At 55.5% G+C, this 17952-nt stretch overlaps 5 protein-coding genes across 5 annotated transcripts; 3 read left to right on the top strand and 2 right to left on the bottom strand.

Moving 5' to 3' along the window:
• Nucleotides 1-364: 364 nt before the first annotated feature.
• On the top strand, nucleotides 365-1450 carry PG997_012726 (cell wall glucanosyltransferase mwg1; the record flags this gene model as incomplete). The annotated part of the gene is made up of 3 exons (XM_066817040.1): nucleotides 365-461; nucleotides 535-986; nucleotides 1043-1450. The coding sequence occupies 3 exons, from the start codon at nucleotides 365-367 to the stop codon at nucleotides 1448-1450; spliced, it is 957 nt and encodes a 318-aa protein (XP_066662732.1).
• Nucleotides 1451-2734: 1284 nt separating this feature from the next.
• On the bottom strand, nucleotides 2735-7839 carry PG997_012725 (DNA replication ATP-dependent helicase Dna2; the record flags this gene model as incomplete). The annotated part of the gene is made up of 6 exons (XM_066817039.1): nucleotides 2735-3865; nucleotides 3961-5535; nucleotides 5607-6101; nucleotides 6172-6267; nucleotides 6326-6485; nucleotides 6530-7839. The coding sequence occupies 6 exons, from the start codon at nucleotides 7837-7839 to the stop codon at nucleotides 2735-2737; spliced, it is 4767 nt and encodes a 1588-aa protein (XP_066662731.1).
• Nucleotides 7840-8612: 773 nt separating this feature from the next.
• PG997_012724 (uncharacterized protein) lies at nucleotides 8613-9932 on the top strand (the record flags this gene model as incomplete). The annotated part of the gene is made up of 1 exon (XM_066817038.1): nucleotides 8613-9932. The coding sequence occupies one exon, from the start codon at nucleotides 8613-8615 to the stop codon at nucleotides 9930-9932; it is 1320 nt and encodes a 439-aa protein (XP_066662730.1).
• A 1520-nt stretch (nucleotides 9933-11452) lies between these two features.
• Nucleotides 11453-13758, bottom strand: PG997_012723 (uncharacterized protein; the record flags this gene model as incomplete). Its single annotated transcript, XM_066817037.1, has 3 exons — nucleotides 11453-12811; nucleotides 12834-13275; nucleotides 13412-13758. The coding sequence occupies 3 exons, from the start codon at nucleotides 13756-13758 to the stop codon at nucleotides 11453-11455; spliced, it is 2148 nt and encodes a 715-aa protein (XP_066662729.1).
• A 2190-nt stretch (nucleotides 13759-15948) lies between these two features.
• On the top strand, nucleotides 15949-16971 carry PG997_012722 (uncharacterized protein; the record flags this gene model as incomplete). Its single annotated transcript, XM_066817036.1, has 5 exons — nucleotides 15949-16181; nucleotides 16238-16255; nucleotides 16324-16371; nucleotides 16612-16706; nucleotides 16934-16971. 5 exons carry the CDS (start codon nucleotides 15949-15951, stop codon nucleotides 16969-16971), a joined length of 432 nt encoding a protein of 143 aa, XP_066662728.1.
• Between the last annotated feature and the right edge of the window lie 981 nt (nucleotides 16972-17952).

The following is a 17952-nucleotide window of genomic DNA, read 5'->3' as shown; positions in this document are numbered from 1 at the left end:
GTAGGAGGACCAGCGCAGGCGGCCTGGCATTGGCCGCCGCGAGCAGCAAGTCGCAGCAAGTCACAGCATGGCAAAGCATGGCATAATCAACCCGATCTACTAATAAAACCTCCCATCCCTCCCGTCCACCCGTCCCGAGTCGCTCCTTCATTCCCAGCCCAGGCAGAGAGTCTTCTTTATATTCCCTCCCACCTACATTCGCTCACCAGCACAGCTCCAACCACATTCTTGTCGTTGCCCTTGTTGGTTGTCGTCCTTCGCTAGAACAACAAGCCTCGTCAACTACTACTCCTAGTGCTTCCTACCCTACCCTATACACCTCTACACCTCTTGTAATAACCTAGAAACCCTCACCTCCGCCGCCATGCTCACCCGAGTCTTCAAGGCCACCGCCGTGGCCCTGGCCGCCTCCGGCCTCGTGTCTGCTCAGACTCACACCGACTGCAACCCCATGAAGAAGAGTAAGCACCCCGACCCCGACCCCGACATCTTGTGAGCCTGCTCGAGCTTGGCCCGCTAACTCGCATCCCGTAGCCTGCCCTGATGACGCCGCGCTCGCCAAGACCCTGTCTATTGACTTCACCAAGGGCAAGAGCGACTTCTTCACCGAGGCCGCTGGCACCAAGATCACCTACGACGGCGAGGGCGCCAAGTTCGTCATCAACAAGGACAAGGAGGCCCCCACCGTCACCAGCCAGAAGTACATCTTCTTTGGAAAGGTCGAGGTCGAGATGAAGGCCGCCCCCGGCGCCGGCATCGTCAGCAGTCTCGTTCTCCAGTCGGACAACCTGGACGAGATCGACTACGAGTGGGTCGGCAACGACGACACCCAGGTCCAGACCAACTACTTCGGAAAGGGTGACGACAGCACCTTCGACCGCGGCAAGTTCCACAGCGTCAACAAGCCCGCCGCCGAGTTCCACAAGTACAGCATCGAGTACACGGCCGAGAAGGTCACCTGGGCCGTCGACGGCAACACCGTCCGCGTCCTGAACTACCAGGACGCCAAGGGCGGCTCGCGCTTCCCCAGACCCCCATGCAGATCAAGTTGGGCACCTGGGTCGCCGGCGGTCCCGACTCCCCCGAGGGCACCAAGCAGTGGGCTGGTGGCGCCACCGACTTCAACCAGGCTCCCTTCACTTGCGTCTACAAGAGCATCACCATCCAGGACTACAGCAATGGCGTCAAGGGCGCCACCGCCTACAAGTGGAACAAGGACAGCGATGGCAGCTACCAGAGCATCAAGGTCCTGACCACCCCCGATGACAACGTCGGTGCCACCAGCTCCGCTCCCGCCTCTTCCACCACCTCGGCCCCCAAGTCGGATGCCAGCAGCAAGGCCGCCAGCAAGACCACCCTGGAGAGCGTCGCCCAGAGCAGCACTTCTGCCATCACCCAAGCCACCAGCGGCCCCAAGAACAACGCGACCGAGTCTGACTCCAACCCCTAGCAGCGGCTCCGGCAGCTCGACCTCGTCGGCCTCTACGGGTGCCCAGACCAGCCAGGTGCCCACTAGCGGTGCCATCCAGGGCTCCGTCAGCCTGGCCCTACTGGCCTCGTCCCTGCTCATCCTTCTGTAAAAAGAGAACGAATATGTTATTTACGCGACATTGAAGGCCACGGCGCATTCATGATTTTGGGGATACGCACAAGCGAACTACAGTCTTTCACTTCTCGACAATCCTTTTACACCCCGACCCCGCTTCCTCCCTTTGGAAACCCCACTTGTGTCCTTGGGGGAGGGCTCCATGGTCGGTCTTGACAACCTATAAGAGCACTTCTAATGGTGGTTCGCACAATTGGTACAAACCCGGCAGCATAGGCGGCATGGGAGAGATTTGGGGAGGGTGGTTGATACCTCCAGAGAAGATTAGACTAGACATTACGGCGCCTGTCGTTGGTCATTTGCCTGCCAGTGAGCGAGGGCAGCGTTGTTTTTCCAAGATACCATTAAGAGAGCACTCCATTTTATTTACCTTGATCCGCCTCGTATCTCGTGTGACCGACCTCCGAAGCCTCCTTCGTGAATCCACCTCCGGTCCCCTTCCGGTTCACCAGGACCCCTTTTTACGTCAACCTTACAGCCCCAGCCTCGATGGAACGGACTTGCATCGTTGGATGAACGTGCCACTCGATGGTCTATTCCACGGCAGCAGTGGTAGTGGTGGCAGTAGGCTGATCCGGTGGGTGCCGTGATCCCGTCTGGGGGTAGCTTTCGGGGTGGGTAGGGATGTGAAGCAGGGAACCTCACAATCTTACTCCCAGGATGGCCGCATGAAGTAATATATGAAGACGATCCTGAGAGGTGCAATAGACCGGGGGCCTCGACCTTTCTTTGTGTTCTGTGCCATTTTGCTATGGGGTTCGATGGGTACCTGGACTTTTGTGGCAGTGTTTCATGTTGACTTCCTGGTGGTGAACCCGCCTCTCAGGTGCTTCGAGGTGGCACCAGTGCTTGCTTGCCGCCCGTGCCCTAGCCTAGGGAGAGTTTGCCGACGACTCACTCGTATTGGTGCATCATGTGATCCAGGCATTTTATATGCATTTGTAATCGTTGATCTGTATATCCATAACCCCTTCCTTCATCCCTGGTCGTTGGCCCGTCTTCAATCCTGTACATGCTATCTTCAAAGGAAAAAGTAATGTTGTGCTCGGCGCCGTTGCAATATGCATACAATCCAACGTTACCCTCTCGTCTTCAGCGGAAGCCAAGTTATACACCATAACCAAACAATTAGTAGCTGCCACCGCTGCTCACAATTTCGCTAAATATATCCTGTAAAATGGGCTTGCCCTTGAGCAGCGCCTTGTCGGTGACCCTGCCCTTCTTCGCCGCACGTCTCATCATGATATTGTTCTCTTGTCCTTCTTCGTATATCGTTTTGTGCTGGTTGGTTCTCTTTCGGGGACTCAGCCCAACGAGGGATTTCTGTGTGGCCGCGACGCCAGTGGCAGCAGTTGCTTGCGTGGCACTCTCGTCGGGCCAGTAGTGGCTGTCGAGCGCGTCCGCCGGCAGGTCGTAGACCCAGTCGCGCTCCTCCATAAGCCTGACGAAGCGCGATACCATCTCGGAGTCGCCCGAACCGCGCAGCGTGCTGCGGCTGCCTACGACAAGCAACTTGGTCTTGGCCCGCGTGAAGGCGACGTTGATGCGCCGCCAGTCCTTCAGCAGGTCGCCGATGTTGCACGACTCGTTGGACCGGACGAGCGACAAGACCACGACCTCCTTGTCGCGGCCCTGGAAGCGGTCGGCCGTGTGTAGCTCGATCGAGGAGCCGTGGCGGCGGAGGTGGTGCTTCAGCAGCGAGAGCTGCGAACGGTAGTGGGTCATGACCCCAATGTCAGATGCAGGCACACCCGCTGTAAGGAGCGCCTCGACGAGTTGCGTGACGATCTGCGCTTCGGCGGGATTGACGGTTCTGTTCCCCTTGGCCTCCTCCCTGGACGAGGGCAGGTCGTCCGTGTTGATGAAACGCACGCGGGCCTCTGGGTCAATCATAGAGCGAAGCCAGCAACTGGTATTCCTCCAATTCGCACAGAAAGACTTTGGTGTGCCTGGGCGCGCAATCGTGTCTGCGTCGTAGTGCCTATGGCGCAAAGCATCCATGTCAGGTACGTGCAGCTTGACATGACGGAGCTCTTCGGTCCCGCACTTGAGCCGGCCATTGTAGATCAGAGTATTGCTGAGCGTCATGACGTCTTGACACATACGGTATTGATGCTCAAGATTGACTACCGAGTCAGGATGCGTCTCGGAAAGCAGCTTGAAGAGGCTGATATCGAGACCCCCCAGCCTGGCTTGCTCGTTTTGAACAAGAGGGGGAGCTGATTGTGATCTCCAACCAAGACAAACGTCCGGGCCAGCCTGATCGGGCCAAGACAGATGGGTAGAGTGATTTGGGATGCTTCGTCCACGACACAATAATCAAAGGTCCGCTCGTTGAAGACGGCATGGCTTACTCCGAGGCAGGTTGTCGCAACAATAGGGGTGTCGTGCCATGCGCTGTGGATTTCTTCAAACGTCTTCATGGGCTGGCCGGCTAGAATAGCAAAATCTCGCACCTCCGGGTGTACTTTGGCGGGCGCACCAAGACGCAAGATGTCAGTCTTGTCCGACTTGAGCTTCAAAAGAATGTTGTCGACGGCCGAGTGCGTGTAGGATGTCAACAATACGCTCTTGCCTTGCCGCACCAGTGCGCGAATAATATGCGCAATCGTGGTCGTCTTACCGGTACCAGGCATACCGAGGACGAGGGCATAGTCTTTGGCGCTCATGACTTTCTCGATCGCCTTCCGCTGGTCCACGTTGAGGCTATCTGGACCAGTGATTGCGTATTGGCTCGTCACCGACTTGAAGGTCGGGGGCGCAAGGTCGACGACAAGCCTGCGGATCTCCCGGGAACCGAATACCCCGTCTGACATGACCTGGACTAGGTTGTTTCGTACCGTTGCCATGCCGTTGCTGAACTCGTCTTTGTCGAGCCGGTAGCGGATCGGTGGCGTCTTGAACATACCCTGGCTCTGTGTCGGAGTTGCTCCCTCCGGCACAACTTCCATGATACTGGCGAAAGTCTGGTTGTTCGTCTCGTTGAATCCCGCGCGGCGTATTCTGGCATTATGCAGCCGGCGGTCGACAGCAACACTTATCTTTTGCTTTCGTACCGAGGTGACATACCCCAGAGCCAATGCGAAGTGGCCCTGCTCATCGGACACAACGATGGGCTCACCCACCGCGAGCTGCGAATCCATGAAGGAAAAGCCGGGGGCCGGGGTGTCCTTAATAAATGTGTACTTGTAGCGGTTGATCTTGGGGCTGTCCTTCTCCTCGAGTGCTGAACCCTCCTCAATCATCACGTTGGCAAAACACCGGCCAACCTTTTCTCGTTCCGAGCTCAACATCGTCCACAGCTCCCTCCGAAGCTTCTGCGACTCCTTTTCTTCCTTGGTCAACAAATCTTCCCATCGAAGGAAAAATTCCTGGTGCGTAGGAGTCAAGTGCTTGACTACCGCATCGAACTTGTCTTTCATGGCGCTTGTCTCAGCATCGCCATCGTCTGCAAGCTTGTGGTAGATGAAGCAGGGAACTTTTGCATAGCAGTTGCCGCAGGCATTGCTGCTTCGCTTCATAGGCGGCAACTGCACGCTTCGTTCTCGTATGTAGCAGGCCAGTTGGTTGCGCTGCATGATCATATGCCGGAGTTCGTGGCGGATAGCGGGGATCCGGGTAGTTTGTGAGCTTTCCATATAATATAAAATGCCATAGGCAATCTCGATATCGTATCGATCTGACAAGAGCAGGTTGTAGAGCGATGTTTGCGCCTGATGATTGCTCGTTGCTCGGTGGCCAGTCTTGACCTCAAAAGGGACCGTCAAGGTTCTTTTCTGGGGACCGTCTCTCATCGTCACCTGAACTGTGGCGTCGATGTTGCCTTTCAGCCCGTACATGGGTGACCACACATGTTCTTCGACATCTAATAGTTTACTGACACACATCAAAGCCTTGTCTCCATTGCGGCCTTGGACAACAGCGTCCACCTATCCATAGCACGTTGTTAGCAGCAGTTGGAGAAGAAAAGACCGGATCTACGTAGGAGGACGGAGTTTACCTTGGGCTGGCCAGAAACAAAAGCTGCGGCCCAGCTGCTCAGCTCAGGCATCTTGGATCGAAGATGTTCGCGGGCGTCGCTCATCGAAACCCTGATCTTGTACAGGTCTTCCACATGCCTTTCGCTTATGTTCACAATCAGCTTGTTGAGGAAGGGGCCACTCCATTGGTTCGCCATCATGGCCTCCTGGAAGATCTCGTGCAGCAACGTGCCATATACCAGGGGTGCAGAAGCTTCACTGGTAGCCTTGACGCGATCTTGAAGCACAGCACGCCGCATGCACGTGAAACTGTCTGCTACGACTGTGGCTGATATCAGCTGGTCGGGGTGCAGAATAAGGATGTTTTGGTTGATGTCTATAATGCATCTTCCCGAAGCTTCGAAGTTGCCGATGATATGTATGAACGACTCCGGGCTGACGGCGGTGTCAACCCAATCGCCTCGAAGATGAACTGTCTTGGTATCCTTGCTTCTATCAACTTGAACAAGCAGAATCTAAGTTTGTCAGTCCGGCATGCTCATACGAGAATCAGGATAGAAGGGTGTGGAAAGATATACGCCTTACCTTCTCTGGGCATGATCTTCCTAACTCGGTAGTATACTCGTGGTCAAGGACATTTGTCACAAGATACCGTTGGATTGCCTTGGGCTTCAGAACCACCTAACACAGAACTTAGCACATAATCGATTCATAGCTACTGAGGCCGAGGTCTACGTACAGGTGTAAAAGACCCGCTGACGTTGCTTTGCTTGGCAGACTGAGTGGCTGCAATTTCAGCCGCCTCGAAATCGAAATCAACGCCGAAATCATCCCCAAAGGCATCTTCGCCGACATCTTGCACTTCACCTGCAGACAGCGGCGGCTGAGCCTTGGCCCCTCTTCCACGACATTGCAGGAGTTGTTGCGCGATACATGACTCGACTCAGCTTGCACCACCAGGTTCTCTGCTGCTGCGAATACATCATCATCCACATCTCCAAAGTCATCGCCGTCGTCGTCATCAAGAAACGTCTGCTCCAGCACTGCGGGTACGTTTTCAGACGTCGGACCTGTATCTGGCGGAGGCATAGCGACTTCCAAGCAGTTGCTGCCCGTGGGCGCCATGGTCACATCGAGCCCCATCAGTACGTCGTCAAAGTCGTCGTCGCCATAGTCGGAAGAAGTCTCCCCGAAGGTCTCTGACAACTCTGAAGTTGCGGCCTGTGGTAGTTCTATTTCGGCATCTTGGTGGCGTGAAGCGGCAGGGGACTGCGAAGATGATCTCGGAGGAGAGGCAGCGCCTGCCTCTGGGCATTGGCGTTTCTTTTTGGGAGACGGAGACCTTGATGGATCCTGGTGTAGCTGCGAAGCGCTCGACTTGTTGAGTTCACCCGTCATGTTCTCTAACAGGATATTGACCATGGAAGATTTGGAGCCGCCGCTGGGGCTGCCTTCGGCCACTGTACTGATACAGGAAGGCCGGTATTCGCCACGTTCAGCCCTACGCCTTTTGGGCCAGTGGGCGCCGCAGCTTATAGCGCGGCGCAATCCGCCCTCGGATGGAGGAGGGTTCGCTCCCGCAAGGAACTTGGGTGGCCGTGGGGAGGAGGAGACCATCATGTTAGCCAGGGCGGGATGGGCAGCGCCAAGAGGAGTGGCAGCCGAGGAATTGGTCATGGAGAAGCGGTCCCATAGCTCCAGGGCCGGGTCGGGGTGTGGTGACTTGAGGGCTTCGCACAGCTTCTTTACATCCATAGCCGGTGTGTTGGGTTTAGACTTGGCGGCGGGAGACGAGACAGGCGATGAGCTACGGGCACGCTTTTTGCCCTTCTTGCGTGGCAGCATGGGCGAGAGAGAGGTGGCGGAAGGATCCTGTGTCGTGTCCCACAGGATTCGCTCGGTGGGGCTCGCATCTTCGTCCTCGTCCTTTGCCTCTGTGGCGCCAACGAGATCCTGCCAGGCCAGCTTGCTGGAGGGGGTGGGAGTGGCATGTTGGGCCGAGGAGTCGTTGGTAGGCTCCTGGGCTTTGGGCTTGGGGGCGGCGAAAAAGGCGTTCTCGTCGCCCGGGACGGGTACCTGGGGGCGGTAGTCGAAAGCGTGGAGTTTATTCTTGGTGATGTCGGACACGGGTGCCAATGGCCTCTTGGGCGGCAGGTGGGCGGGATTGGCCGAGGCGTGGCTCTTGGAACGTTGCCATTGTTGACGGGATCTGTATGAGCGGTTCTGCTCCGACAAGGACTTCTGGAGGGGCATATCGAGAGGATCAAGTCAAGGGCGATAGGAGACTATTCCCATGGTTTAGTTGAGGCTGGATGGTCGGGTTTCCACCATAACCCAGACGGTGAATAGATAGCCGCGGGATGGGTGGAGGAGACGGGTGAGCAATTGTGATTAAGAAACCAAGATAAGTGTCGATTGCCTCGCTAAGTCAGAAGTGCACGTCAGATGACAAGGGGGGCGGTCGGGTGGTCGGGTGTATAATAATTATCCTCGTGTGCCGGCGTGCCACCACGGTCCAGGAGGAGAGAGCGATGCAAGTGCAAGTGATGCAAGCGATGCAAGACGCGACGGACGGGACTACGCGATGTCAATAGATTGAATCGACGCGAAAAAGCCACGGCCAGTGGGAAGGTACCTTCGGTATGTACTTTGGGTACTTAAGGCAAGTACCTACCTGGGTAAGGTTTAGCGGCATTGCAGTTGCAGGGGTAGACCGTAGCTGCCCACTTCTAACCTACTGTAGTCTTCTAGCAAGTCTGTCCGTGCGCCCCGGTTTTGGTAGTTCACGTTCCCAGTGCCCACATCCCCCGAACCGAACTGCCTACTGTCGTCATCATCCGTGCCGACTGAACTCATCATCACGGGCCGTCTTTTACATGAACGAAGCACCACTTGGTTGCTCGACACTATCAATCCAAACCACCCGCCCCTGCCAAAGCCTGCGTATGCCGGAGGAGATCCTTCACTCTCAGGAGGCTGGAAACAAGCAACCGGTGCCAACTTGATCCCTCCCGTGCTGGCTGGCCATGGCCTCGTCCACCAGCGGCGACGGTTCCTTCAACGACTCGTCCGCCTTCGACGACACTTTCGCCAGCAAACCCTGGCCCAAAGTTGCCCCTCAGAAACAGGCCGAGATTGAGCGTCGCTTTTTCGAACCGGGCGCCACCATCCGCTTTGATCAACTGCCCCTTTCCCGCGGCTTCCTCTTCACCATACCCCAGTCCAAAAGATCCGAGCTCGTCGTCTCCAATGTCCTCAGCGCCGCCACCGCCACTAACCGCAGGCTGAACCAGACCGAGATTGACGCTCTCAGCGAATCCGCCAACCACGCCGTCGGACGCCTGGCATGGGTCTATCCTCTCGGTCTGGGCCTCGCCGTCGCCGCTGCCGCCAATGGCCGGAAGACGTTCAGATTCCCCTTGTACACCCCCAAGATGAAGACCTTTGACCCTCGCGCCTTCCCCCACCGCTCCTTTGCCACCCTTACTGGAAAGAGCGCAACCTGGGCCTGGCACGGCATCAGGACGGCCGCCTACTTCCCCTTGGCCTGGGCTGCCACGCTTATCTTCATGGGATCAGTGGTAAGAGCGCGTCTGCTGGCAGACCTGGCCGCAGACCAGCGCTTGAGCCAGATGAAACAAGAACTTGCTGTCATCAACCAGCGAAGCAGCCAGCTGCGAAGGGAGCAAAGGGAGCAAAGGCAACGCCAGCCAGCCCAGCATAGTCCACACGGAGCCAATCAGCTCCCTGATGCCCACAGTGCAGATCAGCCCTCGCGCCAGGACACATGGACCGAAACTTCACAAACCCAAGCTCCGGCCGGTTTACCGCCGCTTGGCTCCCCGCAAAGGACCGCTGGTCTTTCTGGCAGGTCTGGACCGCCTCCCAGTCGACAGGGCTTGCAGGACTCGTACTATGGCACCGGTGCGCAGGCCACGGGCACGCAAGAGCAAGAAAAACGAACTGCATTCGACGACGATGATCTGTTCGATGACGATGACGGCTCTCCTGTTGCCGCGTCTGCTAGAAGATCTGAACGGCAGCGAGTGCAAAGCCGGGCTTCTCAAGGTGACTCGGCTTCTTCCTGGGAAACCATTAGGCGACAGGCCAGGAAAGAGTCTTCGCCCTTCGCCAAGGGAGACCACTCCAAAGACGACACAGCGTGGGGTCGGGCGAGGCAAGACGGTGCTAGGACAACGAGAGACGCTTCTAGCACGCCTGCTCGTGAAGACTACTCCTACAACGGGGCGGACGAAGAAAAGGCTTACGCCAAGGACCAGGCACAGAAAGAGTTCGATGCTATGCTGGAGGCCGAAAGGCAAGGCCGTTCAGGCAACAGCAGATGATCGGGGGTTAAATGATGCGGGTGGTAACGGTAACGTGGGAGAAGTTGCCATAGCATTTGGCTATTATGTACATGTAAGTAGTATGCGTCAGGAGCCTCTGGCAAGGCGCAATATCTGTAGCGTGGCATGGCTGCAGAGGCAAAGCAACACATCTCACCACGACGGACTCCCAGGCCTCAATGACTATATGATACAATCCACAGCACGAGGACCGAACCCTCTAAATCCAATTGTTTCTCAGTATTCCATCACCTCGATTGGTGTGTCGTCGGGCAGCCCATGATCTTGATTCAGAACCCGAAAACAGCGGTATATACCGCGCCGTGAGACTGAGAAAGGTTGGTTCACATCCACCAAACCCATCGCAAATCAAGATACATTCTGCGTGGGAGCATTGCCCTTGCATTACATTCCTGCTCGAGGCTCGGATTTGGGAGAAGGATTGCCCTGTTTCCCCGCCCGTCCAAATCTGCCGCCTATGGTCCGAGGTGCTGCCATGCTGGCCATGAAACGCCCCTCCAAGCTGACCGCATACTCCAATTGGCCCAGACAACGGACGGGCGCATGCGACGACGGCATTATTAGCACAATGTATGCTGATAAAACGAATATGTGCGGCTGAGAATTAAGGCCAGCAGCTCGCGACTCTGCTTGGCGCCAAACTAGGAAAAGGCCACGAGCGATCTAAGAATATACGAGCTATCCCTGTTTGGATGTTGGAAGGCCCAAATAGGGGCAGCTCGTGTAATTCTCTTGGTCCCTGTTGATAATATCGACAAGGAGGATGTGCTACGTATGTGTACTATATAAGATAATCTTCGAGGCATATGCTAATATTCCTATATGCGTAATCAGCACGGGGAACTCGTTGGGTAAAACCACGGTTCCATAGTGGCTGGCAGTCGCCTGAAGTCCAGAGGCAAGCAAGCAAAAAAATGGATGGGAATCACAGAAGCCCGTCATCCGTGCTCATTCGCTACATACTTGACATTGCTATATATATACCGTGACAGCCCTCTACCAATTTACCCCAAGTAGTGTCTTCCTTCTTCAACCACGAAAAATGGTATACGAAACCAACCCGTTTTGTCAGAACATACAACAGCGATCCAAAGAACCAACAAAATGTGGCAGAAATAGTATGCCGCTCAAGGAAACCACAAGGCAAAGAAAATAGAGGGAAATGCCCTCTGATGCTAGACACACTCTAAAACGGGGGTATCTGCAACGACAGCAATACAGAAAGGTATACCCAAAACAAAACCCGCGCATAGCCTCGCTACCAATAATGAACGATGGTGAAAGAGCACGCCATTCTTCCACCATGCTGTCGTCACCCGAGCAGACCCTCGCGTCATACCAGTCGACGCATTCCTTGTTTTGTTTTTGTTGTCCCCCTCCCCCCCTATTTTATAAAACCCAAACCCGGCGTCATATCTCATTGAAATAGGCTTACGAACACGCATGTTGTTCAACTTCTGAAACGATACGTCTTTTCACCCCGTCATCATCGCATGAGCTCATTCGCGCATCGAAGCCAATCCTCCTGTGGGCGCAGAGTTATCGTACATCTCATCGCTGCTGTCCGTCTGGCTGCCGGGACTTTGCGCGCCGCTCACGTCCGCACTGGCCATGTCGCTTTGGAATTCCATACGTGGCGCATCCATAGTCATGGCGAGAATGCTCTCCCGGCGGCCGCTGCTCATCTCGAGGGCACTGCCGCTGCGACTTAGCTCCGGCTTCTCGGGCAGCTGCTTCAGCAGACCGGCTGATATATCGAGCATCCCCATGGCGAACTCGGTCAGGCCCTTGCCTTCTCCGGGCTTGCTACTCACACTCAAGGTCCAGCGATACTCGCCCAGGCGGCGACGGTACCAGTCTGCCTCCTCTCTTCCTGGCGCAGTCGCCCAGAGCATCGAGCCAAAGGTGCCGATCAAGGCGAAGTTGGTCTTGGAAGCAAAGTACCAAAAGGCTCGCAGGTGTTGAGGCGTGAGGCGGTTGACAAAATCCATGGCCGATATCAGACGAGCCTTGGCAGCGCTGCGACAGATATGTTGAAGATACGAGTCCACATCTTGCGCATTCACTTCTAGCGATCGGATGATACGGCGATGCAGCGTGATCTCGGTCGCAAAGTAGGCCAAGTGAAGATAGCCTATACTGGAAAGTCGGCCTGTTGTGTTGTTGTGCAGTGCGAGCGACGAGTCCATTCGGATGTTGGCAGGGATTGCCGAGTACCACTCCTTCAACTTGAGCTGGATTGGTTTCGCTAGGGACAAGACAAGGTGAGTCCCTTGAGGGCCAGCGCTAATGACGGCGTGCATCGCCTGGAGCGTATAAAAAGTCTCCAAAATCTCAGCAAGAACCTGGGAGAGGTAGACCATCTGCACAAAAAGGGTTCGCCCGCGCTCGATTTCGAGTTTCTCTTCCACATCGTTCTCGTCGTACTCGGCTTCGGGAAAGTCGTTCGGAAGCAGAGGCTGCACAATCCAGTTGTTGCTGAATATATGAGAAGGCCGGCCATGGACGAGCGCTCCCCATTTATCTTGCATGTACAGGGCCCATGCAAGCCGCTTCCTCAGCCCCTTCTCCCATGGCGGGATCTTCCAGTGGGTACAGTCTAGGTGCAGGCCCAGCTCTTGTGCGATTGCTACGAGCTGAGCTGTCGGTGCCCATTGATCCCCTTCGGGCTTCTGGGAGAGCAGGAGGCCGGCCTGCACAGTCGAGAGCTTGGGTCGCCACATGGCATCGGCCAGTGATGAACGCATGATCTTCTCGATTCGTCGAATGTCTGGCCGGGGCGTTGCCGAGAGCTCCTCGGACAGGTCCCACCAGTTGATGGCTAGGATGTAGATGGCAGCCAGGAGCGGCGGGGAGAACTCGCGGTAGTCTCGTTCGTACCCTCTCATAGAAGACATTTCTCTGTATGATGGGGAAGCTGGGATGGACGACGCGGAAGTACAGGTCAATTAGCTTACGCCCGTTTGGTGCCACCAGCCTCTCGATCTCATCAACATCTTCTACTTGACGCTCGTGGCCTGACGTGGTGTAATCCGGGAGCATCAAGAAGGTGTCGTTTTCACTGACTTTCCGCAGAGTGCCCCGTGCCAGTAGGCTCTCATCTTGGGGGTCAAAGGGGGAAAGGTTGATCAGAGACGGTTCGAAATCCGTCGTGGGGCCGATGTACTGGCTGTAGCGGTCATGCTGCAAACCAAGAGTGCGCTTGAGCAGAGTTGGGCCGCCGAAGTTGGCCATGTCTTCAATCAGAGAGTTGCTGGCAGTTGTGCTGGAGAGACTGGACTGGTGTTGCCGCTGTCTTCTGTTATCAGACCGCCCAGGTGACCTGTGGACCAATCGCATGTCAGCCATTGGCGTCTCGTTTATTTTTCCCTCCACGTCTCATCGGGCGATCATGCCACGCAAGGACCGATAAAGAAAAGTTGGGGGTCAGTCGGGCAGGAACTGCCGGGTAGACTCACCCTCTCCAAAAGTTGCCGTCGTCCGCCAGGTCACGCGCCAACTTTCGTTTTCGCGGCTGGGGGCTTCGACTTAAAGAGCACTCGACCCCGTTGGCTTGACATGAGACGCAGCTGCTCGTCTCTTCGTCTTCGGTCATGACGCACTTGATCCTCCGTTGGGCGCAGAAGTCGCACAGAGAGGTCCCGCTGGAAGGAGTGTCAGAGTCGGCCGACTCATGGCCGTTCATGCTACTGGTGAGAGTATCGCAAGCATTAGTGGTGCTGTTCTGCCGACGGGGACTGGGACGGGAAGGTTTGGGCGCAATGGCAATGGGAGCGGTCCGGGGGACGGCAGTCGAGCTGGACATGATGACAGAAATAGAGGGACCTGCGGCACTGCAGACCCGGTCTCGCTACTTCCGGTCTGGCTATCGTGACTTGCCCCTTGAGATGTGGGAGGTTGCGGGCCGCCGCCTGGTGGGTAGTATCCCCACGGAGGGAGGGTGATGTAATGACCAATGCACTGCACTGCCAGATACGGTGGATGGCCCTGCTGGGTATACCATAGGGACCGGGTCCACTGCGCACGAGATAGCAGCAGGCGCAGAATACACCTCCAATCTGCCAAATCCCACCTGAGCGAGCTGACAGGCTGGTGATAAGGCGGGCAGGCGCGGAGATAAGATAGTTGACAGGGGGCGGGTGTGCAGTGTCTCGGCCGGCGACTTCGGCTTGGGTCTTTGTCAGTGAGGCGAGAGGGCTTATCGAGCAATTGCCAGAGAAGGGCGTGGACGAGAAGAACGATATGAGGCAGGCTAGGAGATGGTGTATGTAGGCGACAGGAGTGCCGATAGGATAGACCAGGCCTGATACGAGACAGACGGTTGGCTTGCATGCGTGGGTCAATCTGGGTTGTGATGGGCCAGCCAGAGTATCGGAGTGGACGGCCGATCGGAAGGGGGCAAGTCGGTACGGGAATTGCACTGTACGGACTTATTGTGTATGGTATGGTACGTACGCGTGTAGGCAAGGTAGGCAGGTATGGGAGGTACTGGTAGAGTCAGGGCCCAACTCTCGTCTGGGTGAAGCTACCTAGGTTATAATAGAGACAAGGATGAGATAAGCTAGGCTTATCAACGTCATTGGCGCCCTCTACTAATGGGAATGTTTATACCTGGGAACTAGAATCGCGGGAGGAGGGGGGGTAAAGGATATGTCAAGCGAAGCAGAGACGGGCAGGAGCGGTGGGAACAGAGGGAGGGAGGCGCCTCGGGGAAGACCAGGGGAGACAGGCCAATGCTGGCTGGATGCAAGTGAGTGAGTGTGTTTAGGTATGTCAGGTATGTAAGTAAGTACCTAAGTAAGTAAGAAGTGGGATTCAGATGACTAAACCGCGGTAGTTGGCTGGACGTAGGCAGATAGATACCTGTGTCGAGGACCTGACCGCCGCCGGGACGGAGTCAAGAACGCTGGATGGTGGGGTTTTCTTGGGTAAGTAAAAGTAGCAGAAGTAGGGACCGGCATGGAAGTAGGTCGGTATGTAGGTACTTTTAGGCCAACCTGAAGCCGGCGCTTCTGCGACGGGATTATTGACCCGAGGGAAAGCTGATCATCAAAGAAAAAGACGTTGCGCGGTCCACCAAGTCACTCCCTAGACTCTGGGCGCCGGGCCAGTGATTCAATCAGATCTCTAGAGTGCGTCGATCCGGAACCGAGCTATGCGTACGGGAAAAAACACCATCAATGAATGGTACCTGCCACAACCCACTCACCTTGGCTAATTTCCAATGATACCTGTCACCTGTCTGATGGAGGGGGAGGCACGGAATCAACAGGCGCGTTCGAAGGCGTCTGGGTTCCATGATCAGGTAGAGTGGTCAATTGGGATGGAGGACCAAAGTCTTATCACATAACGTCAGGGACCAGGTAACGAGCCGATACGGACGGCCAAGGCGGACGAATAGCAGCTGAGCATATGATAAGGCCAATTAGCCTTATCTACAGATCTATCAATATCGAATGGCAATAAGTAATGGTAAAAGTTACGGATGGGTTGGCTGCGACCGATTGAAGGCAAGATAAAACATTAGAGGCTCCCGCAAGTCCTGGGTACTTGGTCGCAGAGGCCCCGGCACAGCACGAGGGGGGTACTCGGTACGGCGCAGGGAGGCACAGGGAGGCACAGGCAGGCACTGGCAGGCAGCATGTGGAGAGAAGGTTGTTCAAGATGCCAGGCAAAAAAAGGCGGCCCATTACGTTAGAAATACTGGCGGCCCCCAACCAGCCATTTTCTATTTGGTAATGGTGTCTCTGCTCCCTAGCGATGCCGAGTCATACCAGGGTTATCAGTGACGCACCGCACCACCGGTACAAAGAAGAAGAAGAAGAAGGAAAGGAAAAAAAACGCCAGATGCCACGCCCACCTGCACGCCAGTGGGCCTTTTTCTGCCGCAAATGCTGCCTGCCCATAGCGGCTTTTGGCGAAATGACATATCTCCTATGGAAGTCCCTGCCGTGCATGCGCTATGTATGTGACAATCGGGCGGCCGGGGAACAGAATGGAGCACGACGGACGGGAAGAAGTCGAAGAGGACGAAGAGGACGACGACGAAGACGAGGATGAAGATCACCAATGCAGGTTAGCTGCGTGCCTCTGTACGCAACTATTCCCCCAGATTCACAGCCAGAGACCGTCCAGTCACATGTCGGTCCACGAGAGCGAGCAAACTCCAAACATGAAGTCCGAAAAGGACGCATGCATCGCGCATGGGCACCAGAATCATAATAAAGAGTAGGTAATAGCAAATGGCTCGTGACAATGGTCCGATACATGCCCACCCTCTATAGATGCCGACATGTCATTAGGTGCGTGTAGTCGTCAGACCTACGCGCGACAATGCAGATACAGATACATCCATACCTACAGTGGATAGATATACGATACCAGATCCAGACGATAAGGGACACGTTAGTTCCGGAACGTGCGTGCGTGCGTGCATGCATGCATGCACGAGCAAGCAAGACGAAATAGAGCCGGGCTGCTGCTGATGCTGCTGCTGCTAGTACGAGTATACGTATTCCAGTAATACAGAGGAGGCTACATTTAATATTTCAATACGTACAGGCAGATAACGGGCGGGATGAACGACTTCTCTTCACCCCCTGACCCCCCGCGTCCGCGCGCTCTGTCTTGACCAATACCAAGCTGCAACACTCCGCAGCTGCGAAGCGCGGGGAGGTGGGGGAGCTTGGGGAGAGGGAGGGGGTCAAGGGCCCGATCCGGTTTGCTATGCGTCCACCACAGCCTTCCAGAAATGTGCGTGGTATGTGTTTGCGATCTGACATCACACGATCAATTGACCGAAATCGCCCATCGAAATCGCCCATCGAAACCTCCTTAGCCCCTTTGTGTCTGGGTATTGGCATCTTGACATTTACTCGTGGGAATAACGACCAACTTGGGCGACACATATCGGTGTCTAAAGATAGATTCCGTGGCCGGTAAACCATCTACTAAGAGTGACTGACTACCTATGTACATAGGTAACTACATGGAAAACCCTCCTCCTCGTACCGCATGATAATACAATGCCATAGGGCAGCGTGAGGCTAAGCAACAGTTGTGAACAAAGTATGTAATTATCAATAACTGCTGCGCCTCTTGCACATTGCCGATCGCTTCGCGGATCCCTCCCGAGTGCCTCATCCAGGTAAATAGGCATCGCCTCGGGGAGACGTACTGTAACTTCTGGAGTCTACGAAGAGAGATGACATACAAGAATGCCTCGACGGCCCCTTGGCCGCGCCCCCTGCATTCTCGTGGCGATAACGTTCGTGGATCAACCTACTGTCACAACCCCTCGGCCAGCCCCTCTTCTCTGCGCTGCCATTTCCGGGGGTCTCTCCTCCCACTTTGATGACACCTACGATCTCCCTCGTGGCTCCTCTCATGATCGCCACGAGCACACTACTCCGGCGACTACTGAGGTGGGCCACGGTCACGGCCCAGCAGCCTGTCAAGCGTCTCGAGGCTTTGCGGCATGGGAAACTGAAGAGTGAGCAAGCAATCGTCCTTCTTGGCTGCAAGGCGGACCACCGTTTTTCATCCGCGCGTCTGCCTCGCACGGAACAAAACGGCCTTGCCCTTGGTCGACAAGTGAACGCACCGAAGATCTGACGCCACGCTGCTGTCCCCTTGCGAATCGCCCAGCACAGCCAACATCAATCTGATTATGCCGTAGCACGATGATCCAATGACATTGGTTCATCGAGGTAAGAATATAAAGCTTTCATTATTACCGTGTTGTACAAAGACTGCGCTTATAAGAGTACTGGAAAAGTCATCAGCCTTCAAGCTCGGTCCATTCTATAGTCATGAAGCCTGCAGGCAGATAGATTCCCAGAAGAATGCGGATGACCCTGGAGCCTTTCGGGAGCACTGTTTACCCATACCTAATGCCCGTGTCCTACCAGTCATGCCTGGGTATCAATTCATCCAAAACGCCGTCTCAAGATGCGCCTATGCCACTTACGCCCAAAGATACTACTTCTCCATCACTCCT

Source organism: Apiospora hydei, assembly GCF_038363865.1.
Source record: "Apiospora hydei strain CBS 114990 chromosome Unknown utg000009l_segment0_segment0, whole genome shotgun sequence".
NCBI lineage: Eukaryota > Fungi > Ascomycota > Sordariomycetes > Amphisphaeriales > Apiosporaceae > Apiospora > Apiospora hydei.
The sequence above is the reverse complement of the archived record's forward strand: the minus strand, read 5'-3'. Positions and strand labels throughout refer to the sequence as shown.